Consider the following 19642-nt stretch of genomic DNA (forward strand, 5'->3'; position numbering starts at 1 on the left):
CCATAAACACTAGAATCCTGCACTGTCAGCCACTTTCTTTGAGTTTGGATGTATCGCCACCTGCTGGGCACTTCGAGTCAGTGGAATAATTAGAGATATTTTAACCATAGGTCAAAATAACATTATTGTTTCTGCTCTCTCAGTCAGAAAAAAGATATATGAGGCAGACTTTGGGAAGTAAAAGCTACTTTAATCACCTCATAATACTTTAAGACAGGAAAACAGTTGTAAAGTCAGCTTGATTGTGAAATGTTAAACAACAAGACATTCAAACCGTTCTTATTATTGTCTAGTTTTTCTTGACATTTCTGTTTGCAAAGCAGCTCTACCACACTTTAACACAACATTCAAGTGGAGCTGCTGTGTTACAAAAAGTACCAGAAACCTACAATAAGAAAAATAAATAAATAAAATAAAACTTTTAACACTGGGATTTTTGAACCTACAGTATTCTAAGTTTTCAAATCAGTGACATTATTACAAACTAACTGATCAGATACTTGTCAGTAATATGATTATGGGTACAAAAAGAGAATCCCTGAACAGACGAGTAAATAGGAAGGATTTTATCCCTGTTCAAATAGTTCAAAACTAATTCAGATCTTGTGGATAGAGTAATGTAATGTTGGGCAGTACAAACTGCTCTATAGACGTCACTGGTAAGCTGGCTAAATGAGCTCGATACACCTGGAAATCATTTAGTCTTTGTTGTATAAAAGAACGGATCAAACAAATGGCAAGAATGGCTACATATGTACGGATCACTTACAGTCTGGTTGCTTTTTTAATCATACAGAGGAGATGTCAGATTAATAATAAATGTGTGGCACCTGATGTATTGGCTGCAACTCTCTGGAAGCTGCAAAGATAATAGTTACAGAAATATAAGGCAAAGTTTTTCTTTCTTTTTTTTTACATTCTAACTATAAAAGGACAATGCATTTCATTTAGTTTTTGTTGAATCTTACATTATGGTGATGCTGCTGTATGTAAAGTGTCTGTCAAAAACGCTAATAAAAGAAATGCCTGGTACTGAACTATTAACCACTGAAATCAGGCATATTATGGGTTAAAAATGTACAAAAATGAGGCTTTGAACTGGTAAACCATTAAAGACAGGAGAAAAAAATCCATATTCAAATTGAGCTAAGAGTTAAGTTTTTGCAAACAAGGATTTACAGTACATGTGATACATTAATTTGTGAATAATAAGCTATATTCTGCACAGAAACAAGTTGCAGGGATTTGGGGATGTCAGCTCTTCATTATCAGATTGTGTTAAATATTTGTAGAAGTGCTGAAATTAAAGAAGATAAAAAAAACTATTAGTAATAATGAATAAAACATTAGATTAAATGAACTGTTGTTTGGTCAAAAAAACGAATGATGTATGATCCTCCACAAGGTGGCACTATACACCACAATAAATATTTACTCCCATCATAGACCCTAAAACAGGTTTCCAACTAGCTTCAGGTTTGCCTCCTATCAGTTTATACACTAAAAAATGAACACATTTCTGTGCACATTTGAATTTTTAAATTTTTTTAAACTTTCTAACCATTTTTTAATGTTGCCAGAGAAGAGAACTGAATAAAGGAGGGATGGATTTTTAAAGAGTTATTAAAAGGTTTATTACAACAACTTGTTTCAAATTTTATACAGAACTTTCACATTACAAGTACACTGTCAACACAGTATCACACCCAGTTTGTAGCAGTAAAGCCCGGGTAAAACAAATCACCAAAGCCTTCACAACTCAAGTTGTAATAACTTGTTTTAATATCGTTTTTCTTAATCGAGACATTATTAAATAAACGGTCAAATTCTCGCAGAGAATCGTTATCTCATGCAGATAGCACATAACAGTAAAACTTTTAAAAATCACATTTTCAGAAAACAATGTGTCAGCTGTTCGTAAAACTACACAGTAGTAAGCCAAGTACGGACTAAAGAGAAAAGGCAAACAGACTTTAAAAGGTGGGATTTGTTTCTTAGAAGGGGTTAAATGCTCACAATTCTTTAAGAGTTTTATTTGTTGTGCAACTAATGTACATGATGTGATTCCAGTTCACATCACAATATCTTTATTTAGCATGACAGCCCAATGATCCATCCTAATCAGAGATTTAAGGTCAGTTTTTTAATCACTAACAGAGTTGATGTGATCAAAAGAGATCAGCTTCTAAATTTATACAATCTTATAAAAGCAAAGTACATAATATCAAGAAAGTTCACAGACAAATGTATCATTGGTGGTATTTTTCTTTTTTTTTTTTTTTACAATGTTTTCTAAAAATGTTGCCTAGAATTGCAATCATGAAAACAGCTTAATGTCCCTAAATGTTCTGCATTAGACGCTAAAGCCATAAAGAGTCACTTAAAGCAAACACTGTAAACAAAGCAAGAAATCTTCTCTGGAGTCGTTACGTTCAGTCTGAGAGAACAGCAATCAACTCGAGCTGTTCTGCTTTTAAAAAATGCACAGAAGTAATTTATTCAAAAACATTAATGGCACTGAATGAAGTCCACATCACCATAAGTGAGTCATTAAGAAAATAAAAGAGAAGAAAAAAAAAAAAAGTACTGCGATTCTACAATCACTGCTTCAGGGACAATCAGACTACAGATGGAATGGTAATGAAACAACAAATCAAACCAGCTCACCTCCATGAGTCTATTTTACATGGAGAAGGGAGTTCAGACATTCACCAACTACAGATGATCTCGCTCGGAGAAAAGCTGTCAAATTCAAACTCTCATTCAGCCATGTCTGTTTGTGTCACATGTCCAGTATTTAAACTCGACGTCTATAAAGCTGCCGGTGCTCAACAAACTTTCCAAAAAAAAAAAAAAAGAAGTAAACCCGTCATCTCTCAGATATGTGCAAAATGATAAACGCAAAGGAAGAAAACAAGAATTCTTTCATTAAAGTATCTTCATTGTTAAGACAGTGCTTACAAAAAAACCATCAAGAAAACCAATGAACAACAGCACACTTTGGTAATAACCTACTGCTTCACCTGACTGCTTTTAAATAATTTTAAATAATTTTACAGACGATCAATAAATAAGTCAAACAAATACAAAAAAAAAACAGCTTAAAGTTTTACATTTTACACCTAAAGTGCCTGTTCTTCTGTCTTCACCGTTGCAGAGAAAACATTGCATGTTTAAAAGCCTATAAAGTACAAAAATCGACCAAACAGAAAACAACGCATTCAAGAATAAATGAAGTGTGCGGTCCGAACTGAAGCTGAGAGAGAATCCTTGTCTTGAAGAGGCAGCAGCACTCCAAATGTGTTCGATCAGGAGGAGTTTGGGACGATCAGCTCCCTGAAGGCTGAGACTTGGTGGCGCCCCTCCGTGGCTGGCTCTCCTCTGTGCTCTGGTTCGACGCGGTGGCGGCGGCGGCGGCGCTGGTCGGGGCGGAGATGGCTGGGGTCGACGAGGAGGAGGAGCTGACCCCGTTGGAGGTGCTGACGGAGCTGTGCTGGATGGCCTCGTTCTGGGGGCTGCTGGGGACGGACATCTCCTCGCAGCTTTCGTCTTTGTCGGAGACTGTAAAACACACCGGATAACGTTTGGCCACGAGGCTTGAATGCTCTCAAATTGGTGTTTCCTGACATTGTATTTCAGCAGCTAAAATCCAGAAGGCTTGGGATAGCGGTGTCACACAAGCCTAATTGCATGTAAAACAGCTATCAGCATGTAGAGTATGCAAACCATTCCATTAATCCCCATAATGCTACTTTTGCACCCCTTCCTTTAATTAACGCTCCAATGTCAATTTAAACCCACATCATAAGGGTGCATTACATTCTGGGGCATGTGGCAGCGTTTCCCCATCCCTAACTGCGTTCTCATTTGTTTTTTGTTACCTTGCCAACTACTGCAGCGACAGATGATTACAGCACCTGATTTTAATGATGCTCACACTGGAGAGTAGGGAAGACTTGGAGTCGAAATGCCACCAGCTGTTAGGCAGTTGCATTGAATTAATTGGATCCTGATGGAAAAAAAAAAAAGACTCCACTCTCATGCTCTGTTTCATACAGGAATAAGGAGCACAATGATAATTAATATTGCTAATGATATGAAGTCACTTGTTATGGCATGCTGTAATTAATGAGTGGGTCTTTGAGAATTTAAAATAAAAGCATCCAACAAGAGGGCGCAATACATGAATAGCAACAGAAAGGTTGCTGCAAAACAGGCTCTCTCTGCTTCCTTGACTCAACTGCAGTTTAAGCGAACGTCAGAAAGTGATACAAGTTCTGTTTTTATTCCCTTTCAGGTCAACCTTGGAATAAATTAGCTTGGTGGTTTTGTTCCATGTTCAAGTGAGCATCATTACTCCTAACAGCGCTAAGCGGTGGCCAGCTGATTTATCATAATACTCTAAATTTCTGGTTCCTCGTGCAGGCAGAGCTTCTTTCCGCTCTCTCGCTTTCTGAAGCGGAGGTTCGCTGTAAGCAGATGGACGGCTCGGCGTGCCAATTGAAACCGTGTCCTGGCTTGTTTGCAGGGCAGTCTGGGCAATTTCCTTCCACCTGCCACTGCTACGCCCGGGCAGGACGATGAAGGGGATTACAGGGTCTGGAGGGCAGGGGAAGCCTTTTGGGATTTGTAACTCTGAGAGAACAGAGAGCTCGGTGAGATCTTTACACGAGTGGATTGATCGGAGTTAAAGACAAATGCTTTACTAATTAGCAAAACAGATTATTTCTGTGACTCCCAACCAGGGAGTCCTTGAACCTTTGGGGTTACTTCTGCTCTTGTCAAGGGCTGAATGATCCAACTCTAGATTATTTAAATTGAATAACAGATCATAAGTGAAAAAAGGAGTAAAGGAAAACATCAGTTACAGATAGGAACTTCACCTGAGCAATAATATGTGAATTGTCTACAATAGATTTGATGTATAAATGTTTAAAAAGTTCTCTGAATCAAGTAAATGGAAAAGAAACCTGACCAATTAACCTCAACAATGACCTTAAAGGAATAGTTCAGATCTTCTGAAGGGGGATTCTGTAGAAAGGTTATGAACAATTAATATCTTATCTGTTGTTAATACTGTAGCTCTTTAACCTACGTTTAACAACCTAACAGCTACTCTGAGCAGGGCTAAGACCAACCTAAAACAACTTCAACACTGCCATCAATTTTGCATTACAGGGTTATTTAGGAAAAAAATAATAATACAATATTTCTGTCAGAAATGGCCCAGGTTGCATTGGAAGCGCTACAGATAAAGGCTGATGTCACTGTTTGCGCTTGCATTCAACCTTTAAACTCTGTGTAGATAACATGAAGCTGACAGTGGCGTAAAGGTTTATAAAACAGCGTTCACATGAACCACTGTGAAGGTTTTGAGACTGGAGTTGATTTAAAACACCAAAACCTCTCTGATTTTAGCCTCATTTGGACTAGCTGTTAGCTTGTCAGACTGAAACACTTTCTCCAAACTGAGGTTGTTAACAGAGGCATCTACAACAGGTAAGATGAAAACTATGTATAACCTTTCCACAAAACCCCTCTTCAAAAGAAAATATCTGTTCCTTTAAATTTCAGACGACAAATACAACAGTTAATAAAACAGAAATCTTTAAAAATCCAGTGTGATCAGTTCCTCTAAGGTTTTGTTTGAACAACATATCAAAAACTGAATTTTTCATCCTTCCGTATAAACAACTTTTTCCTCACTCTCACATAAACTGACTCCTGCCCATTTTTTTATTTTTTTTATTTATTTTTTTTTTTTTAGAGAACCTACCATTTTAAACACATCAATTGAGGTGCTTGGATGTTCCATTTTTCAAAGGGAGAGGGAAAAAGTTCTTCAAGTGTCATCCTTCACAAAGTTACAAGAAGAGACAACACACATTTTGAGCAAACATATGAGGGGAAATGACCATATTCATCTATGGATCCTGTTAAAAAACATCTGCACTGAACCAAATGAGCTCTGCCTCTGACAGCACGCTCCAGCCTGGAAACCATCAGTCCCATAATGCACAGGGAAGTGTGTCTGTGGGACGGCAGACAATAAGGATTGCATAATGAACGGCGTAGCTTGGCCGACACTTCACAATGAGAATATTCTGCAGTCTTGTCAAGACTGCTGCTTTAATGGACTCATTCCAGTGGCAATCACTGTCAATACAAGTCAGGCAAGGTGTTTAGAGGACAGTGTGGAAGTGGTGTGGTGCATTCTGGTGAGTTATGACCACAAAATCAAAATGACAGAGCCCCGGTCTGAGGAAAACGAAGAAAAATAGGTGATATGATTCTAAATGAGACCGTGTGATGGCACTCTGCAGACCAGGCAGACAACAGGAAATTTAGATTAAGAGGCTCCAAATGGCAGAATCTGTAAAGATTATCACTGTAAGCTGACTACGTTCAAGTAAAAACATTTTAATCACCATGAATAAATGTAAATGTAGGAAAGTGGTCAGCGACACAGAGCTTCTGGCTGTCATCTTGGAGATTTAACTTCATGTAACAAATGTTGATCTTGATATCAAATGAGACTAAATGTTTCTCGTGTCAGCTGTGGCCTCTAAAGAGACGTGGGATCAAGACACAAACCACTCATAAGCATCTGAAGTTCTGCTAAGTTTTACAGGGGAAAAAAAAAGAACCCAGCATATCAAGAGTTTTATCTGCTTGGCCTCAAGCGAGACGTGTCCTTAACTTGAGCTCATTTTAGACACGTTTCATTCGACGCCTCGGGCAGAGAATAATGGAGCATTACTCACTGTGATAGCCAGACTTCTTCTGCATGGCGGTTACGGGGCAATCTTTATGAGCCAGAAGAAGCTGCTTCAGCTGAGCCACTTCGTTTCTCAGCAGGGTGACTTCATTCTTGAGGAAAGAGGAGACATGCAACGAAAAGTAAGAAACGGCCACACTTCAGAAAAGATTTTTTTTCCCACACTATATAAATTGTCAGATTCAAGCCATTGTCACATTTTAAGCCAAAGATATATTTTAATTTTAACAAAGTCAAACCTAAATGTAATGAGACTGATATATATTTTTATATAGTTTTCAAGTATTTAGCAACTTAAGCACAGAAATCTATAGAAGACTAATTTTTCTGCAATCTGCAATTTTTGCCACTAGATGTCACCACATACCGGTTATGTTAACATAAATACTGCCTACAGTAAATCTGTATAAGAATATGCAGATCCATATCCAGCAGAAAACTTAGAATTAAAAACAAAATGAAAAAGAAACCAATATATTTTTCCAGGCAACAGTTAAAACACACTCCCTCCTGCACAATAATTATGGGCCTTCACTGGCTACCGACCAGCACATTTGTTTGAGGTGGGCTGCCTGGGTTGTCAGTACGACACCATAGATGTTGCTGAGATTTACACTCCTGTGTCGTTACAGCTCCCACGAGAGCTAAGGATTTCTGCATGTCGTAAAAGAGAGCCACATTACGCTGAAGGTGACTTTAACTGGATTTAGAGCGGCCCGGGGCCTGCGAAACACCCAATGGCAGATTTAAGCTTCTTCTCTCCTTCTTTAAAGGACTGCGAGTGGCTTAATCTATTAGTCTAAAAGCAGCCAATTTATTTGATTCCATCTGTTTAGTTTTGCTGGTGTTGGCAGGGCTGAGCTATTGTAAGCCAGATTTAAACACAGCTGGAAGGAGCATATGTATCACAGGAAGCCAACGCAGTATTCACTGTGCTTCCAGCATGACTGCTGCCATTTAAAACCAATATAAACACAGGCGTTCTTTTAAAGTGCTCTCTGTAATTTATTATGGACATAAACGTTTGCCCAAAAAGTGGCATCCAAAGCTGACAGCAGATCTGCCATCTGACATTTCAGCAAAAAACCACTTCAAGCTGCATCATACCTTTAACTTAAAACAAACTAATCTGGACAGTTTAGAGTTAAAACTTGTTTCCAAGTTAATCGAAGCTGAGAAAATGGGCCTTGGGTGATGCTAGAAGCCCTGTGAGCTGTCTGGACTGACACCTCATTAAAAAGCCAGTTAAGGATGATGTTAAAATAATTGTGCATCATTAGAGGCAGTTTCGCTGATCAGCTGGGCCATGTCAGCATGGGGGTTTTTACAAAAACTGCTCTGCTGATTAATGCCCTCATATAAAGCGCCCTTTTATTCTTTACCACATGTTGTTCTCCTCTTTGTAGTTAACGGCGATTCTTTTTCTATTTATAACCCGGTTCACTCACCTATCCTCCCCTTCTTATCTGCCTTTGTTTGAATAAACCTGCAAGCAGTGCACCCATGACAAGTAGTGATAACTTGATTTTAAACCCGATATGATCATGAACCCATTTATTTCACTCCGCTATGTATCCCCTCCTTTATTTTCCGCATCTTACTCTGCTTCCATCAAAAAAAGGGGGGAAAAAAAAATAAGACGGTTAGCTAGTAAACACCACATCTCATTTAATTGTCTGGAACACCGATGTGCCGCACCCCCGGCTCACACTTATCAACAGAGACAGCAGACACATGAACTGTTTCGAACTTGTCAGCATCAGATCCTAATTGCTTCTTGCGAAATGAAGGTTCAAAAAGACACCTTTCCCTCTGAGATTTTTGAGGCCATTCAGTAAACTGCTGAGACAGAAGCGACGACACGCTTGTGTGCGGCTGACATCTGGAGGATACATCTTTATTGACAGGAACATATCAATGTAAAGGGCTCACACTCTGCTGCTGTCATACGGCAGCTCTTCTTAATCGGCTTTAATGACTTCATCACCACAGAAGGGAAAAGTGTGAAAACGTGTTCACACTAAAATTACCTAATAATAAATACGGGCGCACGAACGTCTACAAACATACGAGTAAGTAAACGGTGAGACAAAGATGTTAGGGCTACCTGTAGTTGTCCATTCATAGTGCTGAGGTCTTCAGCCTTTTTCTCCAGAGACTGGACCCACACTTTTCTCTTCTGCCTACAGCGAGAAGCTGCAGCCCTGTTACGCTCCAGGAACTTGCGCCTCTTCTCATCGGGGTCTTCACTTGTGGTCCGTCGCCGCCGACCCCCTGTGCTTGGAGGGTTTTGCGCAGGGGGCAATGGAGACGCCTGTTTAACAACAAAAAAATCAACACAATATATGTGAACTGCTGATTTTAAAGGGGAAAAAAGAAGCTAACGCACATTTAAGTTTATTTTGATGTATCAATTTCGAGTATTTTGTGAAAGCCTCAGTAATATAATGTGTTTTACCTGCTTTCAGGTAAAGCTATTCTGAATAATAGCTAATGGCTTCTAATGCTAGAAAATTAGGTCTGAAGTGCTACAAGTTATTTCCTAAACTGAATCTGGTGTTTTAAAATTAAATTAATTAAATCAAAAACTATCAGAACGACAAAACAAACCCTAGACTCCAAAGGCACAGTTAAAGCAGTATGTTAGTTGGCTGTATTGTGGTGTTTTGACCTCGACAGAAACAGCAGTGCGGACATGAATGCTTACAGGTGTTTCTGTGGTGGAGGTGGCTGGCTGCTGGAGGGAATGTGTGGAGGTTTCCTCAGTTGTAGGCAGTTGAGGAGCCGCAGTTAGGATCACAGCTGGGGCTGGAGGTGGGGTCGGGCTCGGAGAAGCGGGATTAGCGGTGTGGGTCACAGCGCTGCTTTGGACCTCAACTCCGTCTCCGTTGGTTACCTGAGGAAGCTGCTGGCTTATCGTGGCTTTCAGTTTCTGGAAACAGGAGTTTGTCACAGGCACAACTGCGTGAAATGACGATTAAAAAACAAAAGGAGGGAAATACTAAATACAAGAATAAAACAAGACTAATAAATGAAAAGCGTTACAGTGGTCCCAAATTTGAGATAAAAAAAAAACTGAGCTGAAGAGCTTTAGTTTAGTTGATGCCTTCCCTTTTTGTGACTCACAAGAAATGGTATATAAAGAAGTAAAAAACAAAAACATTCCCCCAAATTTAAAAAAATGTTATAAATCTAAATTGTTTTAATGAAATAAAACTTAAATGTGTAAATGTTTTGTTCTAAAAGACTAGATAATTACTCATTATTGAGTATTATGTAAAAAGGCCTTAAGCAAATAATTCCTCAGTTAAGTCTCAACAAGATTTGCACATTTTGGGACAGTTTTCCAATTTTTTTTCTTACATTACACCAAACTATTACATCAAAATATCTGAACAGTACAATTTGTCCTACTAAACTTTCGGCTTTCACTGGACCTCTCCTCTAATCATTCTTGCCAGTATTAATCCTTCCCAAACTCTGCCCAGGTCTTTTTCTCTGCTACTAAGCGCTCACACAGGATAATGCTGCCACCGCCATGCTTCCTTGTAGATAGTTTTAGGTGGTGGTCATTGTCGCAGTTTTGAAAAAGAGCTCTAAATGTTGTTTGAATCCCCTGTCACTTTACAGAATGAAACTTAGCAACTCTTTAAGCTGAATATCTGCAAAAAAATTAAAAAAAAAGAGACTTAACTAGGCTGCTTTAAACACATCCTACATTAGAATATCAAAATGTACATGTCAAAGGTTGTGAAATTTTTAAAATAAACTAGAAAGAGGTGTCTAATCAATAACGCAGTTTTGTGATTTTATCTCAAGAAAGCTGTCTTTGCAATTAAAATGCAAAAACTGTAGGTTCAAAGAAAAAAAGGACCAACTAATTGTAGCATCCAGGTTGTGCTGATCAAAATTAATTATTTACTGATCATTTGTTCAGTTTGCTTTAAATTGGTTCCTGCAATAATAATCCCAAGAACAGAAGGAAATTCTACAGAAGACTGGCTGAAAAAGAATCATAATGCTGCAAAAACTGCCGATTTAAAGTCTAAACATTGAACCCACTTTTAATGCTGTAATGGGACCTTAAGAAAGCTGTGCATGAAGAGGTGCCAACAAAGCTCAATGAACTAAAACAACATTGTAAAGAACAGTTGTTCCCCCACAACGACATTAGAGACACATACGGTCAAACAGAATGCAATTATTTCTAGTTATTGCGGCTATGACTCTACAAACTACTGAATGTTCACTTTTTTGATATGAAAAAGTGAGGATTGAAAGAGGGTGCTCCTTATTTTTACCACAACTGTAGTGTAGTGATTTAAAAAAAAAAAAGAAAAGAAAAAAAGCAAAAAGACAAGCTCCACCCATTTCATTTGCACGTGCCGTAATTGGATCTGTGTGCAATCAAAGAGCGCATGCTGCGAATCAAGTATTAAAAATAAAAAGCCGTTTTTCGAACACTTGCTCTGATCATTTAACACGAAAACACCCCCTTATTCAGAGAAACTACTCCTCCGCAGCCCAGTGTGCAAGATTTACAGGTCAATTCCTCAGGCATCAAACCTTGAACAAACAAGGTGAAAGTGAATGAGCCTCTCCAACAGTAACAAAGTGAGAGAGAATACATTTACATGAGAAAACAGAGGGCCGCATTATTCTAACAGCTACCTTTGCCAGACCAATCTATCTACCAAATTAGTTTATCGTGTAATACCCTTCCAGAAGCTCTTCTGGCAGAAACAAGATATTATTCTCTTGGAATGGTCCACAGAATGAGGGAAAAGCCAGTCAGATTCATATTTCATCTCTGCCATGGAAACCTCATCAGTGTAATAACCCTCCATCTCATGGGTGTTATTCAACCATCTGCTACTATATTACTTATCTTTATTTTGCAACTAATTAACAGCATAATCTTCTAAATTCAGCAAGTTAATTATCATTATTGTGGTCTTTGCAGCATCATCAGTCCTTGTAAAGTGCCGTCTACGCCGCCACCCCCCACGAGAGCCGTGCGGAGGCGGGGAGCGGGCAGGTTGGGCTGGGGGTCTGTTTTCTTGATGCGGGCTCATTAGGTGTTTGCTGATGAGCTGAGTGTGGTGGGAGGTGCTGAGAGTAAGAGGGAGGTGGGGGGCTGAGGGGGGGAAACGCAGGTCAGGCAGGATTCTGCTGAACAAAAGGTTCCATGCAGGGTGAGGCTGACTTAATGTGCCTCGCTGAGCGTTTGCCAGGATGCCCCCAGCTGGTTTTCATTGGTTGCCCCCACTCCCTCCCCTCAGGTCGGCCCTGGTGACGGCGTGCTGAGCACAACGCTGTCACTGCGTTTGTCATCTCCGCACCCCGTGATCTCCAACAACTCCCTGCCCCTCCTGTCCTCTCTCCTCACCAGTCAGGATCAATCCTTCCCGTTCAACACACACACCCACGTCTTTGCTGTTTAGCCGATAATTTCTACAGGCAGAGCATGCTGCGAACACTTACAGGTTCTGTGATCCGTGCTTCATCACCTTGCCACCGATCCCCCTCACACCACTTCATATCACTGCCCTCCAACTATCACTTTTAATGCAGGACAACATGACTGCTGTGACCCTGCTCGCCCCACAGAGTCATATACAGACATGTTCCTGGCACAGTTTTTACTGGCAACGCCAATTTCTCACCCTAAATAATGTTCGAACCTTCAAACGTGCGCTTTTAATAAACTATTGCATTTAAACCAAATTAGCACAAATTACAGAGCTTTCTTCCACTGTCACAGAAAATGTAACAAAAAAGGGTTTGTACGAAAAGAATTTTTTTAATTGAAAATAATAACTACAACATGTCTTTTGCAAAACTAACTCCTATTGCTGTCGTGGTAGCTTTGAGAAAATGTCATATTTAAGGTGTAAAACAACATAAAGCACTTAAGTTCTTGCATTGCCAACTATTTTTCTGATTTTTCTGATTACTGTACCTTCATAGCTTACTTTTAAAATATTTCAAAGTTTATCAATAATTTATGACAAACTGAGAACTTCTAGTGTTCCTGATTTATAGCTTAATTATTGCCACACTAAATACATGCTTGTGTGTATTTAGTAATTGTAATCTATGATGACAATTATAGATTACTTGAGTGCTGGATACCAGTAATAAACATTCAAGCTGAAAATGATTCACTTTTAGACAACACCAAAGAGTTGGTGAGTCCCTAATTTTATCAAATTTGTAAGGCTACCATAATTGATAGTTTTTACTTTTGACTGATGTGCAAACTATTTCCTAAAATGAACATTAGACTACATTAACTGAAGAAATGACAGAGGTAAATAAAATCTTACTGCCTGTCAGTCTTATTATTCCCTTAACACCAAACCCTCTCATCACCTTAGTTGTTATCATCTCCCTCAAATGAGAACTAACAGTCACAGCATGGAAATGATACTTGATGTAAATAAGATAATAAATACCAGCTTTGCTTCTGTTTGGATGGGTTGAGGTTGTGGCGAGGGAGGTCCGGGGATTCCAGGGACGGTAGGCACTACGGTGACAGGTCTGACAAGCTGACAACAGAGACACAGAGGCAGATCAGACGACAGAAAATTAGTCTTCAGCCATAAAAAAAGGGCAGGCTTCACCCACACCCGCCCCACAACTCAAACGCACACAGCTATGGCAGGCTCTCCTAGCTTCCCCATATCTCAGCCTCATTAGGTTGGATAGCCTGTTATTTTGCGGAGGCAGCGCCACATGGAGATGCAGCGTGCACGCTAATGAACCTCTGCCTGGCTGAGTGAGAGCATATGGACAGGGAAGCTGAAGAGGGGATGGAAAGACACGAGTCCAAAGGCCAGATTCAGGCCTCTCCTCACAGCCACTGACAAGACGGAGAGGGAGGAGGGGTGAGGAGAAGAGGAAGAGATGACCGAGGGAAAGGGAAGCCCACTGGTGGCTAATGTTTTTCATCATCTTCAGTCCGTCCTTACTTGTCAAAGGCTTTTCTCTTCCCAAAAGACTGGAGACTGAGGGTTTTCCTTGCTGTGCTGATATCAGGAGAATCATCTACTGCTCAGGGTTCCACACAAACAGAACTACAGTGTGCTATGAGACGAGTTCCCAAAATACTAACCACACCCTAATTTATGTTACTTTTCTGTATGAGACACTTTCAAGCATAACAGTTTGCAAAACACATGCAAAGTATATTCTATCAACTCCACCAGAGATGGAGATTTTTTTTTTTGAATTATTTTTTATTTTACAAGTAAATAATCCTGGCCAGATGCCTGCTGCCCAGAAGCCCAGTCCTGTGTCTTTGCCACAGTTGCACTCTGGTGTTTTTGCAAGCACACTCTTTTACTTTGAAATGCAAAATTCAAAGAAGCATTTCTCCTGTTTAACCAGAGCAAAGAAAATGTGCAATGACACGGTTAAACCTAAAGTTTAAATATAATATAGGTGTCAGAAAATTTTAGTATTACTAATATGCCAAACTTTACATCCGGGTTAGTTTTAAAATGAAACTCAGTCAGTAACTATGCAAAATAAAGCTTCCTAGGAAGACTGATGTGCTAAAAATAGCTACTAAATCAAATATGACAATAAGACTTTTTCTTTAAGAAATCAATCATTCCATTGTTAATGACACTATTATTTGAAGTGAGTAAAAGTTATTGTACAAAACCCAGAAAACAGAAAGCCAAAAAAAATTCTAATAAAATACAGCAAATTACATTTCTGTGTTAGTTCTAACACTGAGAAACGTTTTGAGCAGAACACTCACAGGGATTGTAGTTGGAATATGTACACTGGAGCTTGTAATAGATGCAGGTATAGCAACAGGCATGGTCTGGCCATTAGGCAGCTGTAAGAGAACAGGGAAGGTGCCAGACACCGGGCTGGAAGAGGAACAAAAAACAAAATCGTGATTATAACAACAAGTCTGGAAGACTTTCACAAAACGGTAAAAATAGTTTAAAGATAAAAAGGAATCACATGGGTACTATCATTATGTAGTATTTAGATGACAACGGATGGAGAAACTTTTAAACAAATATAGAAACCTTTTAAAAAACACAAAGAAATGCACATATTGGACATATGAAAAGAATATGACAATAAAAAACAAACCTTACTGTCACATGAGGCCTGATAAGTGACATCAGTATTGCTCACATACAGTGTTGTATCCACGTTGCAAAACGATTTAAACGCATTTCAATTTAAACTGAATTAAATAGTTCTTCTAGATTTACTCCAATTTGAGCAGTGCTCTTTTTAAATTAGAAACTTAAACACAGTGTGTGTGTGTTTTAAGTACATTACTGTACTTCATTCAGAGCAGAACGTCTTCGGGTTCTTTCACTTGTTGAGTTTTCCGTTTATGTTACAAATTAATTTGGTTTATTTGGCTTTCCGAGGTTAAATAAAGCGCCTGAATAAAAGTGTTGACAGAACTGATCACATAACGGGATTTACTTTTACCAAACACTGCATATTTGGAGCAACACTGATTTTTTTTTTTTTTTTTTTTTTTAAATGGAGCATAAGTTGTATGCAACTGAACAAAAACTTCCTGCAGTCCACAACTTAAATGAAAAAAGAAATAAACACATGCCTGGAAAAAAAAAATACAAGCTCACCACAGAAAAACTGCACAAAATGATTTTGAAAAAGAAACCATAATTTCAGAACAACTACATATTTGTTTATTTTTTTTTAAATGGACGCATTCAGTTACTTACACTATAGGTCTATTAGTGGATGGGACTTGGGTAATAACAGAGCTAGATGTTGGCGATGGGAGAGCTTGCTGTATTACAACATTAGCCTCTGTGGTTGCTAGAAGTACATTGGGAACTTGAAGGGATGCAGGATGGACTATAGTGGATGTTGGCAGTGAGGCTGGCTGCAAAGATAAGTCCTGAAAACATCATACAAGACCTTAGCTGCAGGAGGGCTCCATCGACACATTATCATGTAGTTATTCACCTCTAATGTGACAGCGCTGCTACTACACTCCTTTCTTAACATTAAGGGTTGAAATAACTATTCTGTCTCCAGATTTGACTAATTTTATCTAAGTTTCCACAACAAAATCAGACACATACATAGCTTCAGGAGTAAACTTGAATTAAATTGACCTCAAATGTAATGTGAACTTTTTATTCATAGCAGTAAGTCTGGAAATTCAAGAGTAATTTAATGATCACGGAAAAACAAAATATTTGTCATTACAACCTTGTCACCAAAAACAACGGGCAGCTTATATGAAGCATGTACCTTGTCATCATTTGTAGTCGACTCGGGGTGAGGCAGAGGGCTGTCTCTATGTGCGTCTATAGCTGCGGGTTCCTCGATTTTGTTGCGTATAATAGGTGTAGCAAGAGGTGACAAATCCAGAGGTAACTGCAGAGCGGTAAAAACAGAGGGCGAGTTCAGAAAACGACCGAAGAGAAAGATCAGCCGACATGCAGACAGGTTTAACAACAATGGCCACCTTTTTAATGTCATCTTCAGCTGCTTTTTTGAAGTCGTGATCAAAAGGACTTGCGAGTTCATTGAAGAGCCCAACTTCTTCACAGTTCTTCAAAAAACGGGTAGGTGTGGGGGTTTGGTCTGCAGCGGAAAAGATCTTTAATGAAACGTGTCAAATATTATACAATAGGAGTCAGATCTACTAACAACTTACCAGCGATAATGATGTTGTCATTTCTTGCTGGACCAAATTTCAGTGTCATCTCATGTTTGTGTTTGTGGACAGCCAAGTGGTCTTCATTTGTGAATCTCTGTTTAGGAAATAAAAATACAAACAAATGATGTCAGGTGATCTAAAAGTAAATTAAACTGAAATATTTTCATAAGGTACAACAAATGATGATTATTATTCTGTTTTTATTTTAATCTGTTGGTGTAGATACTCAGTCATCAGGAACATGGCTATCCTAGGAGTGTTTTCTTTAAAAAAAAACGTGACTGAACTTCTTATTTGGTTGTTTCTTGAACTTGTTTCAGCTAATCAAAAAGGTTTATTAATTTCTGACATGGGGTTAGGAGTTCCATGTGTATAAGTCATTACTGGGACATTTATTTAAATATCTTTACTGCCTTTTACCACACTGAGTTGCTTAAAAACAAGTGTGTTTATTAATTATGTCCAATCCAATTACAGCAGTTAGTATAGCCTACATAACATAAAATCTCTATTGAAAAACATTTTTTTAAATTTCATTTTAACTTTTCAGCACAGTGTATTTCAAGCCATTTGGTGGTACACTTCACTTTACTTCTGCCTTGTCCTTTCGCTCAGTTTTTAGGCTTCATGAAATCTAGATTTTCAAACAAAACTGGTTGTTCAACTAATGCATATGAGTCTTTGGAGTCCTAAAGAAGAAGGACGGCTTGCCAAAAAAAATCTTACATTAAAAACAAAATAATAAAATACTGCAGCAATTAATGTTTCGGCTGACAAGTTATTAAAAATGTAACTGCTGCAGGGACCAGTGGTCATATTCTCAATTTGGGACAGATTTGACATCTGAATAAATTATTTTTAACGAAACGAGTTGCCTTATTTTAGCACATTGTCTTTGTGGAACTACATAGATCCAAATGTATGCATTTAAACTATGAATTTAATAATATAAAACACTTCTATCAATATGCATATTTTATGTTATGAGAATAAATACATTTGAACAAACAAGTGATTCAAAATAAACATTTATTTTAAATAATAAATATAATTTTTTTTTTTTAAAACTATAACTTACCTGTCCACAGCCAGGGGCAGTGCATTGGAAGGGTTTGTCATCACTCATATTAAGGAATTCCAGTTATTTTGCCCTAAAATAAAATAAAAACAATCTCAAAATGTGCATCAATTTAAAAGGCAACATTGAGTGTTTACAGATTTCACTTTTGGTCCCTGCTGTAGAGAAACAGTTATGTGTGTGACAAAGAAATTTTTCTGCAAAGGTCCTAAAAATGACAATAATGTCCAAATAAAAGCAGACTTTGCTGTAAAGGTGAAAGCTCCAAGGGGGTCAGGTGAAAGATCTGGACAAAGCCTGTCGACGAGGGGCGGTTTCTGTGGTTGTTTACACCTCGCTGCCCTCATGGAAAACGCTCAGACATTTTCGCCCTGATAGATATTCCACAAGCCGTATGTTTCTAGTTTATAAAGAAAACCAAATACAAAAAAAAAATCATAAAAATCATCAGCTCTGAGGCTACTAAAGATGGGGACAATCTACTCGCTTCCATGAAATAGCCTGAGCCCTGCGTTATCACAACCGTCGCCATATTAGGACCCAAATATCGCTGTAAACACAATACCTGTCAGCGTTTATTTCGGAGTTATTTTGCTGCACAGAAACAAGAATACTTCACGGTTACAAAAATTACGGATTTATACCACAGCTTCGCGCACACAGTCGCTATCAGTTTATGTGGTCACTTACCCCTTTAGACACAACCCTTGATTTCCAAAATCCCACGACTGTTCCCAAATATCGCGAGAGTTGGACTTCCGCAAACGCTATAGCCACACAGGAGGATCACCGGGAAGCAGATTACTTTACAACCAAAACTACAACTTAAAGGCACATTTGGTAAATTGACCTCAATTTAAGATTATTTTTCGTAACATACGTAAATACAAATAAATAAACATTCCTCTAAGAACGTATCCATAAATTACAGTTCTGTAAGTTTGGGTATCTATGCACTTTTAAATTAGTAATTGCAAAAATCTCTGAGTAGCTCATATTAAACACGGTAATATTGTAGAAGTATTAATTTTAGATGTATTTAACCTTTTACCATTACCTCTACTGAGATGACTGTACGTGTCAAATTAATGTTGCACTAAATATACCACTTAAGACTGCAATGTTTACATAAAATATCTAAATCTGTAGGTGACATGCTTTGAAATTTATTGTACGCAAAGACCATTAATAATAAAAAAGCTAATTCTAAGGGAGGCTGATGCGGCACTTCTAAGAAGCTATCATCTAACCTGCAGCAGATACTATTTTGAAGAAGTTTTCAGAGAAATCAAGTAAACGACTCCATAGAAGAGGCCTCATTCAGGAGCAAACTTACCTAAAACTTTTTTGAGTGTTATGGTATGGGTTTTTTCACCAATGTGTCTTCTTAAAGTCAGAATCCTAGGTCATGTTTTGAACAGAAAAGCCAGAGTATATTCCAGCCATCAACAAATGTAGACAGTAACCCATCGCAGATGAAGCAGAAACAGCAGGAGCACCTCCTAGAAGGCTGGCTGCAGTACAAGTCTTGATCTAATGAGACATTCATTTAATTGGCTTTTAATGAAACATTTGCTTATAAGAGCAATTTTTTCCTGGCGGTAATAACTTCTGTTGATTCAGTTAGTTTTTACCTAATTAGTTATTTAATACTTATAAAAACACCATGATCAGTTCTGAAGGTAGTGACTGTAAGCCTTGAATCCCAAGTGAGCGGACACTGGCTTCAAAAATAAAATATGGCAGCATCAACAAACAAGCCTAAATTACTAGATGTCCATGTAAAAAAAAAAAGAAAACAAAAAAGTGATGTAATAGCAAGTTTAAACAAACTTTTGGGCTAGTTAGGGTTGCAGACACTCGCAACCCTCGTGAGATTTAATATATTAAATCCATTCATTTTCTATAACTGCTTATTTATGACCAGTGACGACTGATTTTTTTTGTAGCAGTTAAGGCTAATTACAGGTGCTGGTCATAAAATTAGAATATCATGAAAAAGTAGATTGATTTCAGTAATTCCATTTAAAAAGTGAAACTTGTATATTATATTCATACATTACATACAAACTCATATATTTCAAATGTTTATTTCGTTTAATTT

General features: G+C 38.2%; 1 protein-coding gene and 1 long non-coding RNA gene across 4 annotated transcripts in view; one reads left to right on the top strand and one right to left on the bottom strand.

Moving 5' to 3' along the window:
- Positions 1-1609: 1609 nt before the first annotated feature.
- On the bottom strand, positions 1610-18310 carry atf2 (activating transcription factor 2). 3 transcript variants are annotated; one of them, XR_005233295.1, is made up of 13 exons: positions 18229-18310; positions 17539-17611; positions 16458-16554; positions 16266-16384; positions 16049-16174; positions 15511-15689; positions 14550-14664; positions 13237-13329; positions 9486-9710; positions 8886-9092; positions 6765-6870; positions 3918-4009; positions 3424-3561 (listed from the first exon to the last, which is right to left on the bottom strand). XR_005233295.1 is itself a non-coding variant. In XM_017422717.3 (12 exons), exons 2-12 carry the CDS (start codon positions 17584-17586, stop codon positions 3329-3331), a joined length of 1548 nt encoding a protein of 515 aa, XP_017278206.1. In that variant the 5' UTR covers positions 17587-17611; positions 18229-18307; the 3' UTR covers positions 1610-3328. The 3 variants fall into 3 exon arrangements, 2 of the variants coding, with proteins under 2 accessions (XP_017278206.1, XP_017278207.1); XM_017422717.3 differs by lacking the exon at positions 3918-4009 and having other exon boundaries at positions 1610-3561; positions 18229-18307; XM_017422718.3 differs by lacking the exons at positions 3918-4009; positions 18229-18310 and adding an exon at positions 18104-18219 and having other exon boundaries at positions 1610-3561.
- LOC119617110 overlaps positions 18307-19642 on the top strand; it is a 6431-nt gene continuing 5095 nt past the window's right edge. The window contains exon 1 of the long non-coding RNA XR_005233296.1: positions 18307-18378. This is a non-coding gene — a long non-coding RNA (uncharacterized LOC119617110). The remainder of the gene's footprint in view (positions 18379-19642) is intronic.

The sequence above is a fragment of the Kryptolebias marmoratus genome, linkage group LG6, assembly GCF_001649575.2.
Source record: "Kryptolebias marmoratus isolate JLee-2015 linkage group LG6, ASM164957v2, whole genome shotgun sequence".
Classification (NCBI taxonomy): domain Eukaryota; kingdom Metazoa; phylum Chordata; class Actinopteri; order Cyprinodontiformes; family Rivulidae; genus Kryptolebias; species Kryptolebias marmoratus.